At 42.0% G+C, this 16,626-nt stretch overlaps 3 protein-coding genes across 4 annotated transcripts; 2 read left to right on the top strand and 1 right to left on the bottom strand.

Annotated features, from left to right (window-relative positions):
- The first annotated feature begins 1 nt into the window (after window position 1).
- Window positions 2-8,228, top strand: LOC133476416 (ras-related protein Rab-40C-like). Of its 2 annotated transcripts, none has more exons than XM_061769784.1 (6): window positions 2-632; window positions 719-779; window positions 895-916; window positions 3,459-3,536; window positions 5,031-5,253; window positions 6,560-8,228. In XM_061769784.1, exons 1-6 carry the CDS (start codon window positions 479-481, stop codon window positions 6,862-6,864), a joined length of 843 nt encoding a protein of 280 aa, XP_061625768.1. In that variant the 5' UTR covers window positions 2-478; the 3' UTR covers window positions 6,865-8,228. The 2 variants fall into 2 exon arrangements, with proteins under 2 accessions (XP_061625768.1, XP_061625767.1); XM_061769783.1 differs by having other exon boundaries at window positions 4-632; window positions 856-916.
- A 1,234-nt stretch (window positions 8,229-9,462) lies between these two features.
- Window positions 9,463-13,607, top strand: wfikkn1 (WAP, follistatin/kazal, immunoglobulin, kunitz and netrin domain containing 1). Its single transcript, XM_061769779.1, has 2 exons — window positions 9,463-9,751; window positions 12,029-13,607. Exons 1-2 carry the CDS (start codon window positions 9,482-9,484, stop codon window positions 13,541-13,543), a joined length of 1,785 nt encoding a protein of 594 aa, XP_061625763.1. The 5' UTR covers window positions 9,463-9,481; the 3' UTR covers window positions 13,544-13,607.
- A 446-nt stretch (window positions 13,608-14,053) lies between these two features.
- On the bottom strand, window positions 14,054-16,559 carry mettl26 (methyltransferase like 26). Its single transcript, XM_061769785.1, has 6 exons — window positions 16,222-16,559; window positions 15,877-16,039; window positions 14,723-14,782; window positions 14,572-14,639; window positions 14,366-14,444; window positions 14,054-14,288 (listed from the first exon to the last, which is right to left on the bottom strand). The coding sequence occupies exons 1-6, from the start codon at window positions 16,413-16,415 to the stop codon at window positions 14,232-14,234; spliced, it is 621 nt and encodes a 206-aa protein (XP_061625769.1). The 5' UTR covers window positions 16,416-16,559; the 3' UTR covers window positions 14,054-14,231.
- Window positions 16,560-16,626: the final 67 nt, after the last annotated feature.

Below are 16,626 nucleotides of genomic sequence, written 5' to 3'. Positions count from 1 at the left end.
AAATTCGAACACTCTCCTTCCGGAAGCTATGCTCGCTAACCGGAGTCTTTCTGAATATTACCTTAAATGTCTGATTAATATAACATCACACTTCCTTGATCATATCGCTTTATATGGGAGTCAACTTTAGCCTTGAAACGTTCTGTGTTCTGAGTCTGGCAAAGGTTGTCGCAAGCATTAGTTTAGGCTGCTGCTAACAAGGCAGCTAATGTGGCTAAAGCTAATGTTTTGATTGTTTTTGTAAATCTTGACGTTGCATCGACGGTGTGTAGCGAGGCCTTACTCGTACTAATTCACAGTTTATGTACACATTTCCTTTGAGTTCGGTCAAATTGTAATAGATTTGTTAGCTGTATTGCTAACAAAACTAAACCAGCAGTTATTTACTTCTCAGTTATTGTTGGAGCCGCCTGGTTTGTCCCTTGCGCGACAGTTTAAAGCGTGGCGAGCTTTAGCAGCTCCCCAAGAACTGGCTTCAATGCGTGGGATGATGGGCAGCCAAAGTAGTCCTGTCAAGAGTTACGACTATCTCCTTAAATTCCTCTTGGTGGGAGACAGCGACGTCGGTAAGGGAGAAATCTTGGACAGTTTACAAGACGGCTCCGTGGAGTCTCCCTATGCTTACAGCAGTGGTGAGTTGCCCTTGTGTTTTATTTCGTAATGCGTAAGGCATCCGTAATGGCCAACATAAACTGATCTGAATTATGTGACATTTTAGGAATTGATTACAAGACAACCACAATACTGCTGGATGGAAGAAGAGTGAAGTTAGAGTTATGGTAAGGACAACTAGCAGTGATGGCTACAGATCATATATAGAAAAACACAATGCTTAAATATATGGTTCTGTGTAAGGGATACATCCGGTCAGGGAAGATTCTGCACCATTTTCAGGTCTTACTCAAGAGGAGCACAGGTGAGGACTGCTAATCATTTATGGTGTGTTGCCATCAAATCTTACACGTTACACATACAAAAAAAACTTGACAATGATCACTGAAATAACTTGAAACTGCCAAAAGGAATATTCAACTAAAATCTAATGAAAATTAACCAATGAAAATCAGGCATTGTTTTGTTTTTGTGGTCCGACAGAATTAACTTGAAACAAACATGATGCCCTTAGTATGGTATTGCGCAACCTTTTGAGGGAATCACTGCAATCAAACAATTTCTGTTAGTCTAAATGAGACTTGAAACCTTGGTGTACTGATAGATTCTGACCTGACTTTCAACAGTCATATTAAATCAATTACTAAAACTGCCTTCTACCATCTGAAGAACATATCCAGAGTGAAGGCTTGCATGTGTCAAGCTGACCAGGAGAAACACATCCATGCTTTTATCTCAAGTAGACTTGACTATTGTAATGGTCTTCTGACTGGACTCCCCCAAAAAAAGCATTAAACAGCTGCAGCTCATTCAGAATGCTGCAGCTCGGGTTCTGACCAGAACAAAGAGGTCAGAGCATATTACTCCAATTCTAAAGTCTTTACACTGGCTTCCAGTCAGCTTTAGAATTGATTTTAAAGTTCTGCTAGTGGTCCAAAAATCACTAAACGGTTTAGGTCCTGAATACATGAATGAAATGCTAATGGAATATAAACCCAGTAGGGCTCTGAGATTGACAGACTCAGGTCAAATAGTGGAGCACAGAGTCCAAAGCAAACACTGAAGCAGCATTTAGCTATTATCCTGCACACAAATGGAATAAGTTGCCAACAAATGCGCTGTATGAATAAATTTGCTTCGCTTTGCTTTTGGGATGTCTCGACAGCTATTTTGTAGGGATGCATCAATACCGGTACCAATGATACTGTACGCTTGTACTCCTGCGTAGCCTCCTAAAAATGCTCAGATACTACGTCATCGGTGCTTGATTTATGCTGTTTATTGACACTTCAGTTGAAATTTACTTTAAGCCTAAGCACACAACAAAGAGAGTTACACATTGTATATTTAACCAAACACATACTTTGTCTTACAAACGCACATCTTCTGCTCCACAAGTTTAATGCGAACTAATAAATAGAGATATCCTGATCAGTCCCAGAACTGCCAAATGTTATGGAACGTCCGTATTTTGTACGGAAATCTCTGCATGTTGACTCGTTATGGCCGTAACACTGATTGTTCTGGATATTGGGGGAAAAAAATCCAGCATCTGATATTATACCGGCGCATCCACATTGCTTGGTGCACGCTATTTTATTACGCCCCCAGCTGTCAAGCCGCGGAGGCGATAGTTCTCTTTGCATACGGTGTCAACGCATTGTAAGTCACTGATCATCGCCTCCATGGTAGCAAATAAGCTACACTTCTTAACATGCTTCTTACACAAAAGTGTCACGAAGGGAGGATGAGGAGTGTATAGGTGAAGACAATGTCAAAGTGATGCTATTTGCTAAGCTATCTTGTCATACAGTCGCAAAACATCTAAATAAGTGATTTGGTGAAACAATACACTTGTCACATAGGTCTGGCTGGAACCGCGTTTTCGCGGAGTGTAACCAACTTTAAACAACAAAATAACAGGCCAATTAATACGTGTTTAGAGGTATAAATAAAATAATACACGGCCACACGGGACGTCTAAACTGGAAATGCATTTCACTGCACGTCACTTCAGGATGTGGGCAGGTTAAAAGTATATTATTAGTAGTAAATATTTGTAATATAAGATAACCTTTATTAGTCCCACAATGGGGACATTTACATGTTTTCAGAAGCAATTGTAAAAAATATATAATATAAATAGCATGCAAGAGAAGACGTAATTACAGTTCTTCTTACATGTAATTGTAGGCGTAAAGAAGTACATTGCACAAAATACAAACCCAAAACTATTGTCCATACATAAACTATGCAGTTCAGTCTATCAGCAGTTATTTTTATGTTTTCAAAGTAGAGTGCTGGGTTTTAATGTTGACGTTTGAGTTCTAAAATTTTGAAAATATTGAAATTCAGACAACTTTGGACAAATTGTTCTAGAAGTGAATTTTTATAGGTTGGAAGCTCTGGAGTCCAATCTAATCCAATACCATAACAATGCAGATTATGAAGCAAAAAGGGGGAGCTGTTGGATGTAGGCTGCTTTTGGGCTAGCATCGCTATTGTATCAAATGAGTATTCAGGGTTGCGCCAGAATACCTCAGAGAGTTACTGAAATCATTTGATTGCAGTGATCCTCTCAGCATTTTGTGTAATAACATATTAAGTTAAAGGTACCATCATTTTTGTCAAGGCCAGGAGTTTTTTTTAATAGAATTCTGTTGAACCACAAAAATAAAGCAATGCCTCATTTTAATTGGTTATTTTTTAGTATTTTTTTCAGTTATTATTTGTGTCCGTTTCAAGTTATTTTAGTGATCATTGTGGGCTTTTCTTTCATTAACTGAGCGGTATCAACAATTTTTTCCATGTGTGTACCTGTGCTCATGAAGACTTTCATCCCACAGGGCATACTTCTTGTTTATGACATCACCAATGGCTGGTCATTTGATGGCATTGACCGGTGGATCCGAGAAATTGATGAGGTTGTCATTTTTAATCAAAGAAATACGGTACTCACCAAAAGTTAGGGATATTTGGGCTTTTGGATGAAATTTCAGGATGAACCTAAAATGCACTATATCCTTTACAGGCGAACGTAATTTGACTCTCTCTCAACTTTGAATGCACATGTCCAACTGTTCATTGATTCACTACTTTTTGCAAAAATGTATGTTTCCAACAAGGAGTGGAATGGCAAATTTCACAAGTGGTCTATGAATCGACCAGTACATTTTCTGGTTCAATTAAAATTATTTAAACAGTCCTCTTCATCATGCTGTTCACATTTTGACATCCTGAGACCAAGAGGACACCTAACAATTGATCAACAGTACCTCGCCATTGTGAGGCTTCTAACAGGATGCTCTCAGTGGGAAGTGGCCACTGAGCTTAGAGTGTCACAGGTTGCAGGCTGCAACACAGATACAGAGATACAGGAAGATTTATAGAAAGCCATAGAAGTGGACATCCATGTAAATAAGAATTTAAAAAACACCGTTGTGAATTTTGACAGGCGGCACGTTGGTCGACTGGTTAGCACAGCTGCCTCACAGTTCTGAGGACCGGGGTTCAAATCCCGACCCCGCCTGTGTGGCGTTTGCACGTTCTCAAAGTGCCTGCGTGGGTTTTCTCCGGGTACTCTGGCTTCCTCCCACTCCATCCATCCATTTTCTGAGCCGCTTCTCCTCACTAGGGTCGCGGGCGTGCTGGAGCCTATCCCAGCTGTCATCGGGCAGGAGGCAGGGTACACCCTGAACTGGTTGCCAGCCAATCGCAGGGCACATAGAAACAAACAACCATTCACACTCACAGTCATGCCTACGGGCAATTTAGAGTCTCCAATTAATGCATGTTTTTGGGATGTGGGAGGAAACCGGAGTGCCCGGAGAAAACCCACGCAGGCACGGGGAGAACATGCAAACTCCACACAGGCGGGGACGGGGATTGAACCCCGCACCTCAGAACTGTGAGGCTGACGCTCTAACCAGTCGGCCACCGTGCCGCCTTTCCTCCCACTCCCCCCTTCAAAAAAAAACAAAACATGCATGGTAAGTTGATTGAAGACTCCAAATTGCCGATAGGTGTGAATGTGAGTGTGAATGGTTGTTTGTTTATGTGTGCCCTGCGATTGGCTGGCGACCAGTTCAAGGTGTACCCCGCTTCTCGCCTGAAGATAGCTGGGATAGGCTCCAGCGTGCCCGCTACCCTAGTGAGGATAAACACTATAGAACATGGATGGATGGATGAATTTTGACATTCAGCTCCTTGTCAGAGATCAGCAAGCTGGGCTAGAAGTACTTAAACATTGTACAGTTGGATGTGCATTCAAAAGTAGAGAAGGTCAAATTATGTTCTCCTGTAAAGGTTGTAGTGCATTTTAAGTTCATCTTTAAATGTGACCAAAAGGCGAATATCCCTACCTTCTTGTGATGTATGTCACCACATTTACACAGTAAAAAAAACGTTACATCTTTCAGCATGCCCCAGGTGTGCCCAGAATCTTGGTTGGCAACCGACTTCACTTGGCTTTCAAGCGGCGGGTTCCAACAGAGCAAGCAAGGGCTTATGCTGAAAAAAACAGCATGACATTCTTTGAGGTCAGCCCTCTGTGCAACTTCAATGTCATCGAGTCTTTCACAGAACTCTCACGTATCGTGCTCATGAGGCACGGGATGGAAAAGTTCTGGAGGCCCAACAGAGGTGAGCCTTTTGCTTTTGTTGATTGTACACCAAAACAGCAAGGGATAAAAGTTATACTCAACACAAATTCCAGTCTGTGCATGAACTGCTGAAGCCTGCTCGGATAAAATGTGAAACGTCTTCTAAGACCACCAGAACAGTCCAATTGTGATCGATTCAATGCCCTGAGAATAAATGAGTTGGATGAATGAAAATATTTACAGGTACAAATTCCTGTCATAATTTGAGATCACTCCATGTAATTAAACCCCCCAAAATATTTTTACGCATGGCACAACGTAGGAGAGCAGTTTTTTCTCCTCCAGAGTCAGCAGTTCTTTTGCTTCTCAAAAAGAAGGGTCATTCCTTTGAGAACAATGATGTCCTATTATCGTTCCCCCAAAAGTTGTCTAATTCCCCGGGAAGAATGGCCGCTATCGAGCTGTTTTGCCACCGAGCAAGTAAACGACCGTTTGGTATGCAGGATGGTTGTTTGCCTGCCATATATATAAGTAAACGACCGTTTGGTGTGCAGGACGGTTGTTTTTTTTATATATATATATATATATATATATAAACTATCCAATTCAATCTCTCAGTAATGTTATTTGTTGGTTTGTATAATATAGTGCTGAGTTTTAATTGACTTTTGAGATCTGATTAATCTGATTTAGTAGTTTTTTTTTTTCCTTTCCTTTTCTCTCTTTTTTTTTTTTTAAACCAAGGTTGAGAAAATGAAGAATTGGTAGAGGCGAATTAATCCATAGACGAAGATATTTTTGACGGTGGCATGTCAAACTCTCAGGTACTTTTATTCAGGCTGCAACTTTGTCCACCATTGCAAGGTTGATGTAATAAAAACATTGCCATAACAACTATTGAAGCCCTAAATTTTTAACGATTTTAGATTAATAAATTGTTGCGCAATTGAACAGTATGCAGAATTATTTTAATCCTATTACAAAGTATACTGCAATAGCGGTCCTGCGGTCATGTTCTTGACAAAAGTTTGAAAATATGGAAATTCAGACAAATTCTAGGAGTGAATTTCTATATTTAATTATCAACATTGAAACAAATATGTTCAAATATTTCATTTTGTGTGTGGTAAACTAGTATAACACACAAGTTTAACTTTCTGAAACAAATTATTGAAATAATTCCCTTTTCCTCAATATTCAAATTTTTGGGCACATACCTATAGACTGATAACCAGTCACTCACATAAAAAAAAAAAAAAAAAAAAAAAAAAACAGGATTTCTGAACATATTTTGAACTTGATCACATCCCATGCATGCACTTGCATCATCTGGATTCCCTTTCCAGTTTTCAGCCTCCGAGATCTGTGCTGCCGTTCCATCGTCTCCTGCACACCTGTGCACCTCATCGACAAGCTGCCTCTCCCGGTGGCCATCAAATCCCACCTCAAGTCATTCTCCATGGCCAACGGCATGAATGCTGTTATGATGCACGGACGCTCCTACTCGGTGGTCAACAGTGCAACCTCGGGCGGCACAAGTGGCGGAAGCAAGGCCAACAGTATCAAACGCTCCAAGTCCTTCAGACCTCCACAGAGTCCACCACAAACCTCTCCATCCTCCTCCTCCAAGGGGAACTGTAAGATATCGTAGTGAAAGCGTGGACTGAGGCCAGTGTGTTTTGGTGGGGTTGCTCCCAGAGGCCTCTCAAGGCCACAGGGGGTGGAAACATGCTACCTACAAGTAAACCTGATCAGAACTTGGCGCTACCTTGAACGTGCTTTGACCTGTTGTGCTGGGTTTCTATTTATTTGCACTTGCTGGTGCCATCTGTTTTGCCCACACATTTACTAAATAAACTAACTGATCGAGTTGAACAAGACATTGGACCAAGAGATCAGTTGCGGATTGTAACTCACCCTCTAATACTACAAATTAGGGGAGAATATTCAGATCAGTTTATTTTTGAAATTTTATATGTTCATCTTAATATTTAAAATTGGACTTGAATTTTTAAATATTGCTTTATGTAATTGTTTGGTTTTGACTCTTATGGGAGACTTGTCTAATTTACAGTGTCTTATACCCTCACTGAGGGGCCACTCTCTTTGCAACAACCTTCTTCAAATCTGAGATTAAAGTTCAATTTTAAATATGGCTCATTTGATTTATATCATCAGGAGATGGGGCAATTAAATTATTTGCACAGTTCAGCAAAACTACCATCTAAAAACTGCATTGCTCTATACCTGATCAGCTGCTTTAGTTTCACCCACTATTGGATGTTGTTCTGCAGCTGTTTTAGCCTATTAAGTGAAATTATATTTTCCATTAAAAACTTTGGAAATGGCTTGGTGCTGATGAGAATAAGTACAAACTAAATGTACAGATTTGTACCTTTTTAGGTTTGCTATTGTTGTTTAACATCAATTTGTAAATAGTGTTTTTTTTTGTTTTTTTGCATTTTGAATATTTTGTAAACTGTATGCTATGTATTTATGAATGTAAAAATGATATTCATCTGCTACCTTTCTGTGGCCATAGAGTATCAGGTGGAATTTTGTGTCGCTGCCTCTCAAGTATTTGTGTGTTTGAACTCCTTTCAGCCTCCTGGAAAGTAGAATCATGACAGCAGTGCCTGGTTCCTGTTGACATTTAGCCAGCTTTCCATTGTAACCACACAAATGATTGACAAGAAGTGTAAGATGTTAAGTTTACAGCAAGACCTCACTCAGTAAGAGCATAAAGTATGTTTTGTTATCCGAACTTAACCTTCCTGATGAAACTATATGTGGTAAGATTATGTAAGGAATTAAAATATGGTGCACATTTTTTCTGTCTGTGCCATACTGAGACCAGTGCATTGTACTGTATTAAATAAACTAAAGCACAATCTCGATGTCTTAATGCAATCAGAGCTGTGTTGTAAAGGTTTGGATATGAACTAATACTCATTTTCTCATCCGGCTGCATAAAACACAAAGACACACTTTACAAATAAAGGTGGGTAAAATTGATCTATGTCATTTTACTGTCAAGGTCATTGTGGGAATATGTTTGTCTCTCTTTGTATGTTGTGGGGCCACCGGTGCCGAGGAGCCTTCAAACTGAATTGATTAGCGTTGCGTTGACCACTTTTGGACAACCGGAACATGAATGCAGTGGTCAAAAGTCACGGAAAGGTTGCGGGGTCACTGCCAATGAAAAGATGAGGGGGGCAGCTTCTCAGCGCCTCGGGACAATGCAAATGTGTCGCTTTACGTCTTGCCACCTGGCTTTGGCATCTCTGAACTCGGTGTGAATGAGGGACGGCGTGCAATGAACGAGGTCAAAAACGTTTTTCAAGTCAGTCGCCTATTACCCTGCTTAAATCGCAGTCTGGAAGTAAGGGGGGAAAAAAATGCTTCTTTTCAAGGAATGACATTTTCAACAATGTTGTTTTCGATCGCAATTTTAACAAAGAACATCTTCACTATGATTTCCAACATGCGTGACGCCAAGTTTGATGCAATAACTCCTCATTGCGTCATTGGCCCATTTGTGTCCAGACTTTTGTGACACACTGTCCAATACTGCACACCAAAGTTGCATTTATTCCAGAACCACAAAACGTCCCATAAAATCAAGCTTCCACATGAATGATCCCCCGAAAAGTTGCTTGGCTGTTTGAAGGCGACACCGCAACAAATTGTGTCTGGACACCTTTAACGTTGGACTTGTCACGGGGATGTTTATGTCCGTGCACACGGTTGTTGGCACAGCTTGTTGTGGCGTGTTTTTCTTTGATGTTTTTACAATGTTTGTGCAGTTGCTGATTGCATGGCACTGCTTCATAAAAGTTTGAGACACCGCATGGCCGGGGATGGGGGTGGGGGTGGAGGGCTGCATCGCCCCCCCACCCCCCCCCCCCCTCTGCTCCCCTCCCCATTCACTCTCTGAAAGGCTGATGTTCCGTCTCTCAATTCTCATTGTGTTCGCTTATTCCGCGGCAGTGTGTAATCGCCCAGAGTTCAACTTGGTCTCCTGATTCGTTTTTCTATGGAGGATCAAGGAAACAATTCTACTAATCGAAACTATATTTACGTAACGTATTTCTGGATCTGATTTGTCATGGCGCACGGAATTTGGTTGGTTTACTGACTTTACGCACTGCAAGAAGACTTGTGCGCAAACCAGACCTCACTGAAAGGCTTACAAAACCCCACTTCCTTATGTTAACCTAAATGAGGTATGGAATTAACCAAAGGACGACTCTTGCAAAAGAGCAACAATGCATAAAACCCCTCTACCACTTTTGGATTATAGATGCGGCAAGAGGAATACCATTTGGCGCTATGCACTCCACTCCAATAGACAAGAAGTGGGATGGATTCGCGGATATTTGCGAACAATTTTGGTTTTCCAATTACTCGGACATTCTCTGGGTGCAAGTGTGTCACCACCCAAAGTGGAACACGAGGGGCTTTGTCCCAACACACTTAACACAAATCTCTGGGTTGACGCACAAAGCACCTGCGAGAGAGAATGCAACGTTGATGAGGTGAGGTAATTTATACTTTATACCGAATATTATTTATTTACAAATATATATACACTTAAAATTACACGTGTTGGGCATGTAATGAAGAAGAAACACGTTGTATTTCAGGTATAGGCTTTTTTTCTGGATGACTTTTTACAACCCCAATTCCAATGAAGTTGGGACTTTGTGTTAAACAAACAGAATCCAATGATTTGCAAATCATGTTCAACCTATATTGAATTGAATACACTACAAAGACAAGATATTTAATGTTCAAACTGATAAACTTTATTGATTTTAGCAAATAATCATTAACTTAGAATTTTATGGCTGCAACACGTTCCAAAAAAGCTGGGACAGGGTCATGTTTACCACTGTGTAACATCACCTTTTCTTTTACAACATTCAATACACGTTTGGGAACTGAGGACACTAATTGTTAAAGCTTTGTGGGTGGAATTCTTTCCCATTCTTGCTTGATGTACAGCTTCAGCTGTTCAACAGTCCGGGGTCTCCGTTGTCGTATTTTACGCTTCATAATGCGGCACACATTTTCAATGGGAGACAGGTCTGGACTGCAGACAGGCCAGTCTAGTACCCGCACTCTTTTACTACGAAGCCACGCTGTTGTAAAACGTGCATAATGTGGTTTGGCATTGTCTTGCTGAAATAAGCAGGGGCTTCACTGAAAAAGACGTTGCTTGGATGGCAGCATATGTTTCTCCAAAACCTGTATGTACCTTTCAGCATTAATGGTGCCTTCACAGACGTGTAAGTTACCCATGCCATTGGCACTAACACAGCCCCATACCATCACAGATACTGGCATTTGAACTTTGCGTCCATAACAGTCCGGATGTTTTTTTTTCCTCTGGCCCGGAGGACACGACGTCCACAATTTCCAAAAACAATTTGAAATGTGGACTCGTCAGACCACAGAACACTTTTCCACTTTTCATCAGTCCATCTTAGATGAGCTCGGGCCCAGAGAAGCCGGCGGCGTTTCTGGGTGTTGTTGATAAATGGCTTTTGCTTTGCATCGTAGAGTTTCAAGTTGCCCTTACGGATGTAGCGCTGAACTGTATTTACTGGCATTGGTTTTCTGAAGTGTTCCTGAGCCCATGTGGTGATATCCTTTACACATTGATGTTGGTTTTTGATGCAGTGCCGCCTGAGGGATTGAAGGTCACGGGCATTCAATGTCTTGTTTCGGCCTTGCACTTACATGCAGTGATTTCTCCAGATTCTCTGAACCTTTTGATGATATTATGGACCGTAGATGATGAAATCCCTAAATTCCTTGCAATTGTACGTTGAGGAACAATGTCCTTAAACTGTTCGACTATTTTCTCACGCACTTGTTCACAAGGAGGTGAACCTCTCCCCATCTTTGCTTGTGAATGACTGAGCAATTCAGGGAAGCTCCTTTTATACCCAATCATGGCACCCACCTGCTCCCAATTAGCCTGTTCACCTGTGGGATGTTCCAAACAGGTGTTTGATGAGCATTCCTCAACTTTCTCAGTCTTTTTTGCCACCTGTCCCAGCTTTTCTGGAACGTGTTGCAGCCATAAAATTCTAAGTTAATGATTATTGACTAAAAACAATAAAGTTGGTCAGTTTGAACATTAAATATCTTGTTTTTGTAGTGTATTTAATTAAATATACGTTGAACATTATTTGCAAATCATTGTATTCTGTTTTTATGTTTAACACAACATGCCAACTTCATTGGAATTGGGGTTGTACTTTTATTCCCTGTATTTGAAAAACAGAAATGTACCACTTTTTTTTTTTTTTTTTAAGTAGCTCATTCCTTTTTTAATCCTCCACTGATTATGGCACAAAAAGCCGTTGGGTTTTTGCTTGATTGATGGGGATCTTGTTGACTTATAGGCACAACATGAACCAGGATGCATTAACAACAATACTGTAATGCGACAGATTTGGAGATGCAAGATATTCCCCATGCATGGCCTTAAGAGAATAGTTTGATGTTGTCAGCTCCAAGAATTATGTGGGGAAATGGGTTTTGTATTTTACTAGCCTAAAAACCACCAGCTTCTTGCATTCAAAAATTTCCGTCTAAAAAAAACAAAAAACATTTTTTCATTGTGCCAAGTTGTCAAAACGGTTACTGAAAAAATTCATTTGAAATTTTGTACTTGAATACTTTTATATCTGTACTCCCCCGCCTTACTTAAATATAGGAGTTGAATAATTTAAGTATCTGTACTTTTATAAGACTTGCCATCTCTGTCAATTAGTGGTTTGTGCTTTGTGTTGTGTGAGCAGGACTGTGCTGACTTTGAGAAGTGCTGTACCAACGTGTGCGGCCTCAACAGTTGTGTAGCGGCACGATTCTCCGATGGCACTACTGCTCAGCCTGATGGCCTTGGGGGGAAAGGGGACGGCACCCCGGGGTCCACGGCGACCTGCGATGGATTCATCTGCAGCCAGCAGGGAGCCACATGTGACATCTGGGACGGCCAGCCCATCTGCAAGTGTCGGGACCGATGCGAGAAAGAGCCCAACTTCACCTGCGCGTCGGATGGCCTCACGTATTTCAACCGCTGCTACATGGATGCAGAGGCCTGCATCCGGGGGGTGACTCTCACTGTGGTCACCTGCCGATTCTACCTCGCAGGACCCCACACTAGTCCGCTGCCTCAGGGCACGACTGCTTATCCCACACCAACATCCTCTCAGGAGGAACCGATGCCACCCACGCTGTACTCCAACCCTCACCACCAGTCCATCTATGTCGGCGGCACGGTCAGCTTCCACTGTGATGTCATAGGCATCCCCAGACCTGATGTAACCTGGGAGAAACAAAGTGAGCGGCGCGAGAGACTCGTCATGAGGCCGGATCAAATGTACGGCAATGTGGTGATTACCAACATCGGACAGCTTGTCATCTATAACGCCCAGGTGTGGGACACGGGCATCTACACGTGCATTGCACGCAATTCCGCAGGGGTTCTCCGTGCAGACTACCCTCTATCAGTCATACGCCGGGCTGATGACGACTTCTCTGAGGATCCGGAGATGCCCATGGGGAGGCCCTTCTCACCAGCTGACTGCCTGGCTGAAGTGGACACGAGAGTGTGCAGCGGTGAGCGCCATACGGATTGGTACTATGACAGCAAGCTGGGCTCTTGCATGGCGTTCAGCAATGGCGGATGTGAGGATAGCCGCAACCGATTTGAGACTTATGAGGAATGTAAGGCCTTCTGTCAGAGAGAGGGGAATGGGATCTGCTCCCTACCTTCAGTCCAGGGCCCCTGCAAAGCTTGGGAAGTGCGTTGGGCTTGGAATTCCATCATGAAGCAGTGCCAAGCTTTCGCCTACGGTGGCTGCCATGGGAATGCTAACAGCTTCGGCACGCAAAAGGAGTGTGAAGCAAACTGCCCAGCACCCAAAAGGAAACCTTGCAAGACGTGTAGGCTTAAGGTGAAAATGGTGCCTAGTTTATGCCGCAGTGACTTTGCCATTGTGGGGCGGCTGACCGAGCTCGTTGAGGATCTGGACTCGGGATTGGCCCGCTTTAGCTTGGAAGAGGTTCTCAGAGATGAAAAGATGGGCTTGACTTTCTTCAACACCAAACACCTTGAGGTGACCATTGACAAGATAGACTGGAGTTGTCCTTGCCCAAACATCACCTTGGAGGAAAACCCTCTGCTGGTGATGGGGGTGGTGCAGGACGGCATGGCCATCATCCAGTCAGACAGTTACGTAAGAGCAATAACTGATCGCAGACTTAAGAAGCTTCGTGAAGTTCTGGTTAAAAAAACCTGCCAGACATTGTAAAAGACTTGTTATTGCACAGATGGCTGAAGGAACAAATGGCACTGTGAAACATTTATCACTGACTTAACAAGAATTCTACATATTTTCCACAAGAGCACTACTGGCATCTATAGCTACTTAAAACTATATTCCGTGTGTTGGGATGTCTTATTCTGGTGCTTTTGTTTTGATTTGAATCAAAGTAGATTATACTTTGTCTTGACATGCAGTCCATATGATAGCATTCACATTTGTTTTCTTTTATAGCTGTCAGAAAAATATCTTTATATTAACTTGTATTTGCTTAGCAAAACGTCACTTAACTTGTCTCTATATTGTCTTTATTATATGATCTATTATATACTTGTTTTCAATATCTTAAGTGCACATTATCATCTGTAAACCATTTCTACAAGTTACAGTATTTTTCTGGTGTTTCTGCTAAATGACCCATATATACAATGAGAAGAGGAGCACAGAAGCAAAAACACACTAAATCAAGCAAAATAAGCAGTCAGTAACTATTACACATGTGGGCAACCAGGAATATAGTGTACTACAGGTTTATGATACAATCATTCTGGCTGTTTAATTATTGTAATGTCTAATTAACTGAAAGAATTTGGCAACACGTCTGAGCTTTGACTTAATTTAAGGCGCTTTTCTCCATCCTGATGTTATCCGTTCAGCAAAAGAAGGACAGGACACTTTACACCAAACTCTCCTTCCTGAACAGGAGACATTTGTTGTTGGCTGGCATGTCCACCTAACACAGAAAACATTTCCATTAACATTTTACAGGGCAAATTTTTTTTTATCGGCTTGAAAAAGCTGATAACTTACAATTTTCTCCAGGAATAAACCATGTATTTCTGCAAGTGATTTGAGGAGGGAAATATCCCTAAGACCCCACTCTGGGTTCCTGGAAATTAAAATGTTTCGTTATTGAATTAGACAAGTCCATTTAACATGATTGCTACGATACTCCTGTCTCTCACGCTGACATAATTCCACAAAACATTGCATATGAAGATGAACGGTCACCTTACCTGTGTCGTAGGCTTAAGTCAAAATCAACATTGCTTTGTGGTGTGATGCCACCATTCACTGCGTAAGGCTGGAGAGCACAGCAGAAATTGCAGCACAACATTATCACATGCAATGCACATTTATGAGGAGATCGATGCGTTTTAAACTCACCCCATATGTCAACAGCAAACCTTGTGGCTTCAACACCACTCCAGCCCCTTTGAATAAACCCTAGAAGGGAAATAAGCACATCCTACATCATTACAAGGAGCAGAGCAGAGGTGCCCCAACTTGGGAGTTTTTTTTTTTAGTTACGAGCCGTCGTTTGGTTAATTTTTTTTGTTTTGTGTTGCATGCCAAAATGTCAATTACGAGCAAGCCTCAGATACGCTGTCGCTTGAGTGAAGTGGGGGGGGGGGAAGAGAAAAAAAACGGGGAACGACTGCACTTTCACCTGCTTATTGAATGGGACAGTTAAACACACAAATACAAAATGAAAACACACGCAAGGAGCATGGAGAAAACGCTCACACTGAACTAGCACTGTGGTAAATGGCCAAAAGGATAGAATCCAGGCTCCTGACATCACTCACTAGGCCCCGCCCTCTAAAGTCACATCAACACCCAAATGTACTAGTGTGTGTGACTTTCTGCTTAATTTTGCTTTATAAAACAACTATTTCTTTACTTTGTTTTTATATTTATATTTTGCAATACAGTGCTATTTTTATTAAAAACATTTTTAAAAATGCGGTGTTTTTAATGTTTCTTAAAAAACAGATTAAGAGCATTTAAATTCATTTCAATGGGGATAATTTAATTCACATAGGAGTAAATTGAGTTACGTGATTGGTCACAGAGAGAATTCCACTTGTAAGTCAAGGTATGGTAGCGCTATATTTGGTTGTTGAATTTCAGACTTGATGGGTGGGCCACCACTCCAAACACCCAGCTATTTGTATACCGGTACAAAAAGAAGTGAATTGTCCATAATATGTCCTGTTTAACAGTATGTTTATTATAGCACTTGTGATTTACAGTGCACTGAATACTGGATGTGCTTGCAATACTTCGGCATATATAGACTTACGTCTTATGTTTTGTACTAAACATATATTTTGTTCTAGTGTCTCTTAGCAAAAGGACCAGAGTGACACCAACTACACTGGCCAATAACGAGGATTCTGATTATTGTTTCGGAAGCAGAATTTTGTTGATATCATTTCATTGTGCAGGTGTGAAGTGGCTGGTAGGTGTACGCGGGGTAACAGTCGATGCAGGAAAAGTCCCTGGACTAAAATTAGAGCCGTCGCCAAGATACGTGCCTCTGTACAAGCCATGGGAGAGATGTGGATCATGTTGATGTTGAGGACCAGATCGAGGCTCTGTGGTTGGATCCCTCCCCAGTGATCGTGACTCTGAGAAGCGTCCAGGTGGATGGCAGGCTTCACGTTGTTCAGCTGGTAGTGAGCTCTGTAGGCTTCGATACTGAAAAGACGGAGGCACGGCGTGTTGTTAGTCCCACAACACAAACACCCCTTCATCATTAACGCCGCTCATGACTGGCGTGAGGTCCACTCGATGTTGTGCGCATTCTCAGGGCTCCTGGCGTATGCCCGTCATTGAGTTTACTGCAGTACAAACAAAGAAACAAAATAAAAGAGATATACCTGGTTAAAGACCGTTGGTCGTACTCTGATGGTTGCCAAGTAATGTTCCGGAGAGCCCCAGCCAAATATATGACATGTTGTCCCGTACCGGAGGAGATCTCGAGCGCTTGCAGCCGTCTGTCGGTATTCACGCAGCCCCGCAGCACCATCAGGATGGGCTCCTTGTTCCTTTCCGCGGCGGCGGCATTCAGCATTCTGCTCAGCTGTCGGCTAAAACAATATAGCTTACGAAGGCAACCCAGGACCCCCGCTTGTTGTTGCGTTAGTTCAAATAGAACAAATGGAACCTAGTCCCGAATGTTTTGGTTTTCGCTAGAAAATGCTCGACTTCCGCTTGTCACAAATCACGTGGGTCCTCACAGCCAATGAGAGCAGTGAAATGAGTCAAGGCTCAGACAAGGACCG

Source organism: Phyllopteryx taeniolatus, chromosome 4, assembly GCF_024500385.1.
Source record: "Phyllopteryx taeniolatus isolate TA_2022b chromosome 4, UOR_Ptae_1.2, whole genome shotgun sequence".
Taxonomy (NCBI): domain Eukaryota; kingdom Metazoa; phylum Chordata; class Actinopteri; order Syngnathiformes; family Syngnathidae; genus Phyllopteryx; species Phyllopteryx taeniolatus.
The sequence above is the reverse complement of the archived record's forward strand: the minus strand, read 5'-3'. Positions and strand labels throughout refer to the sequence as shown.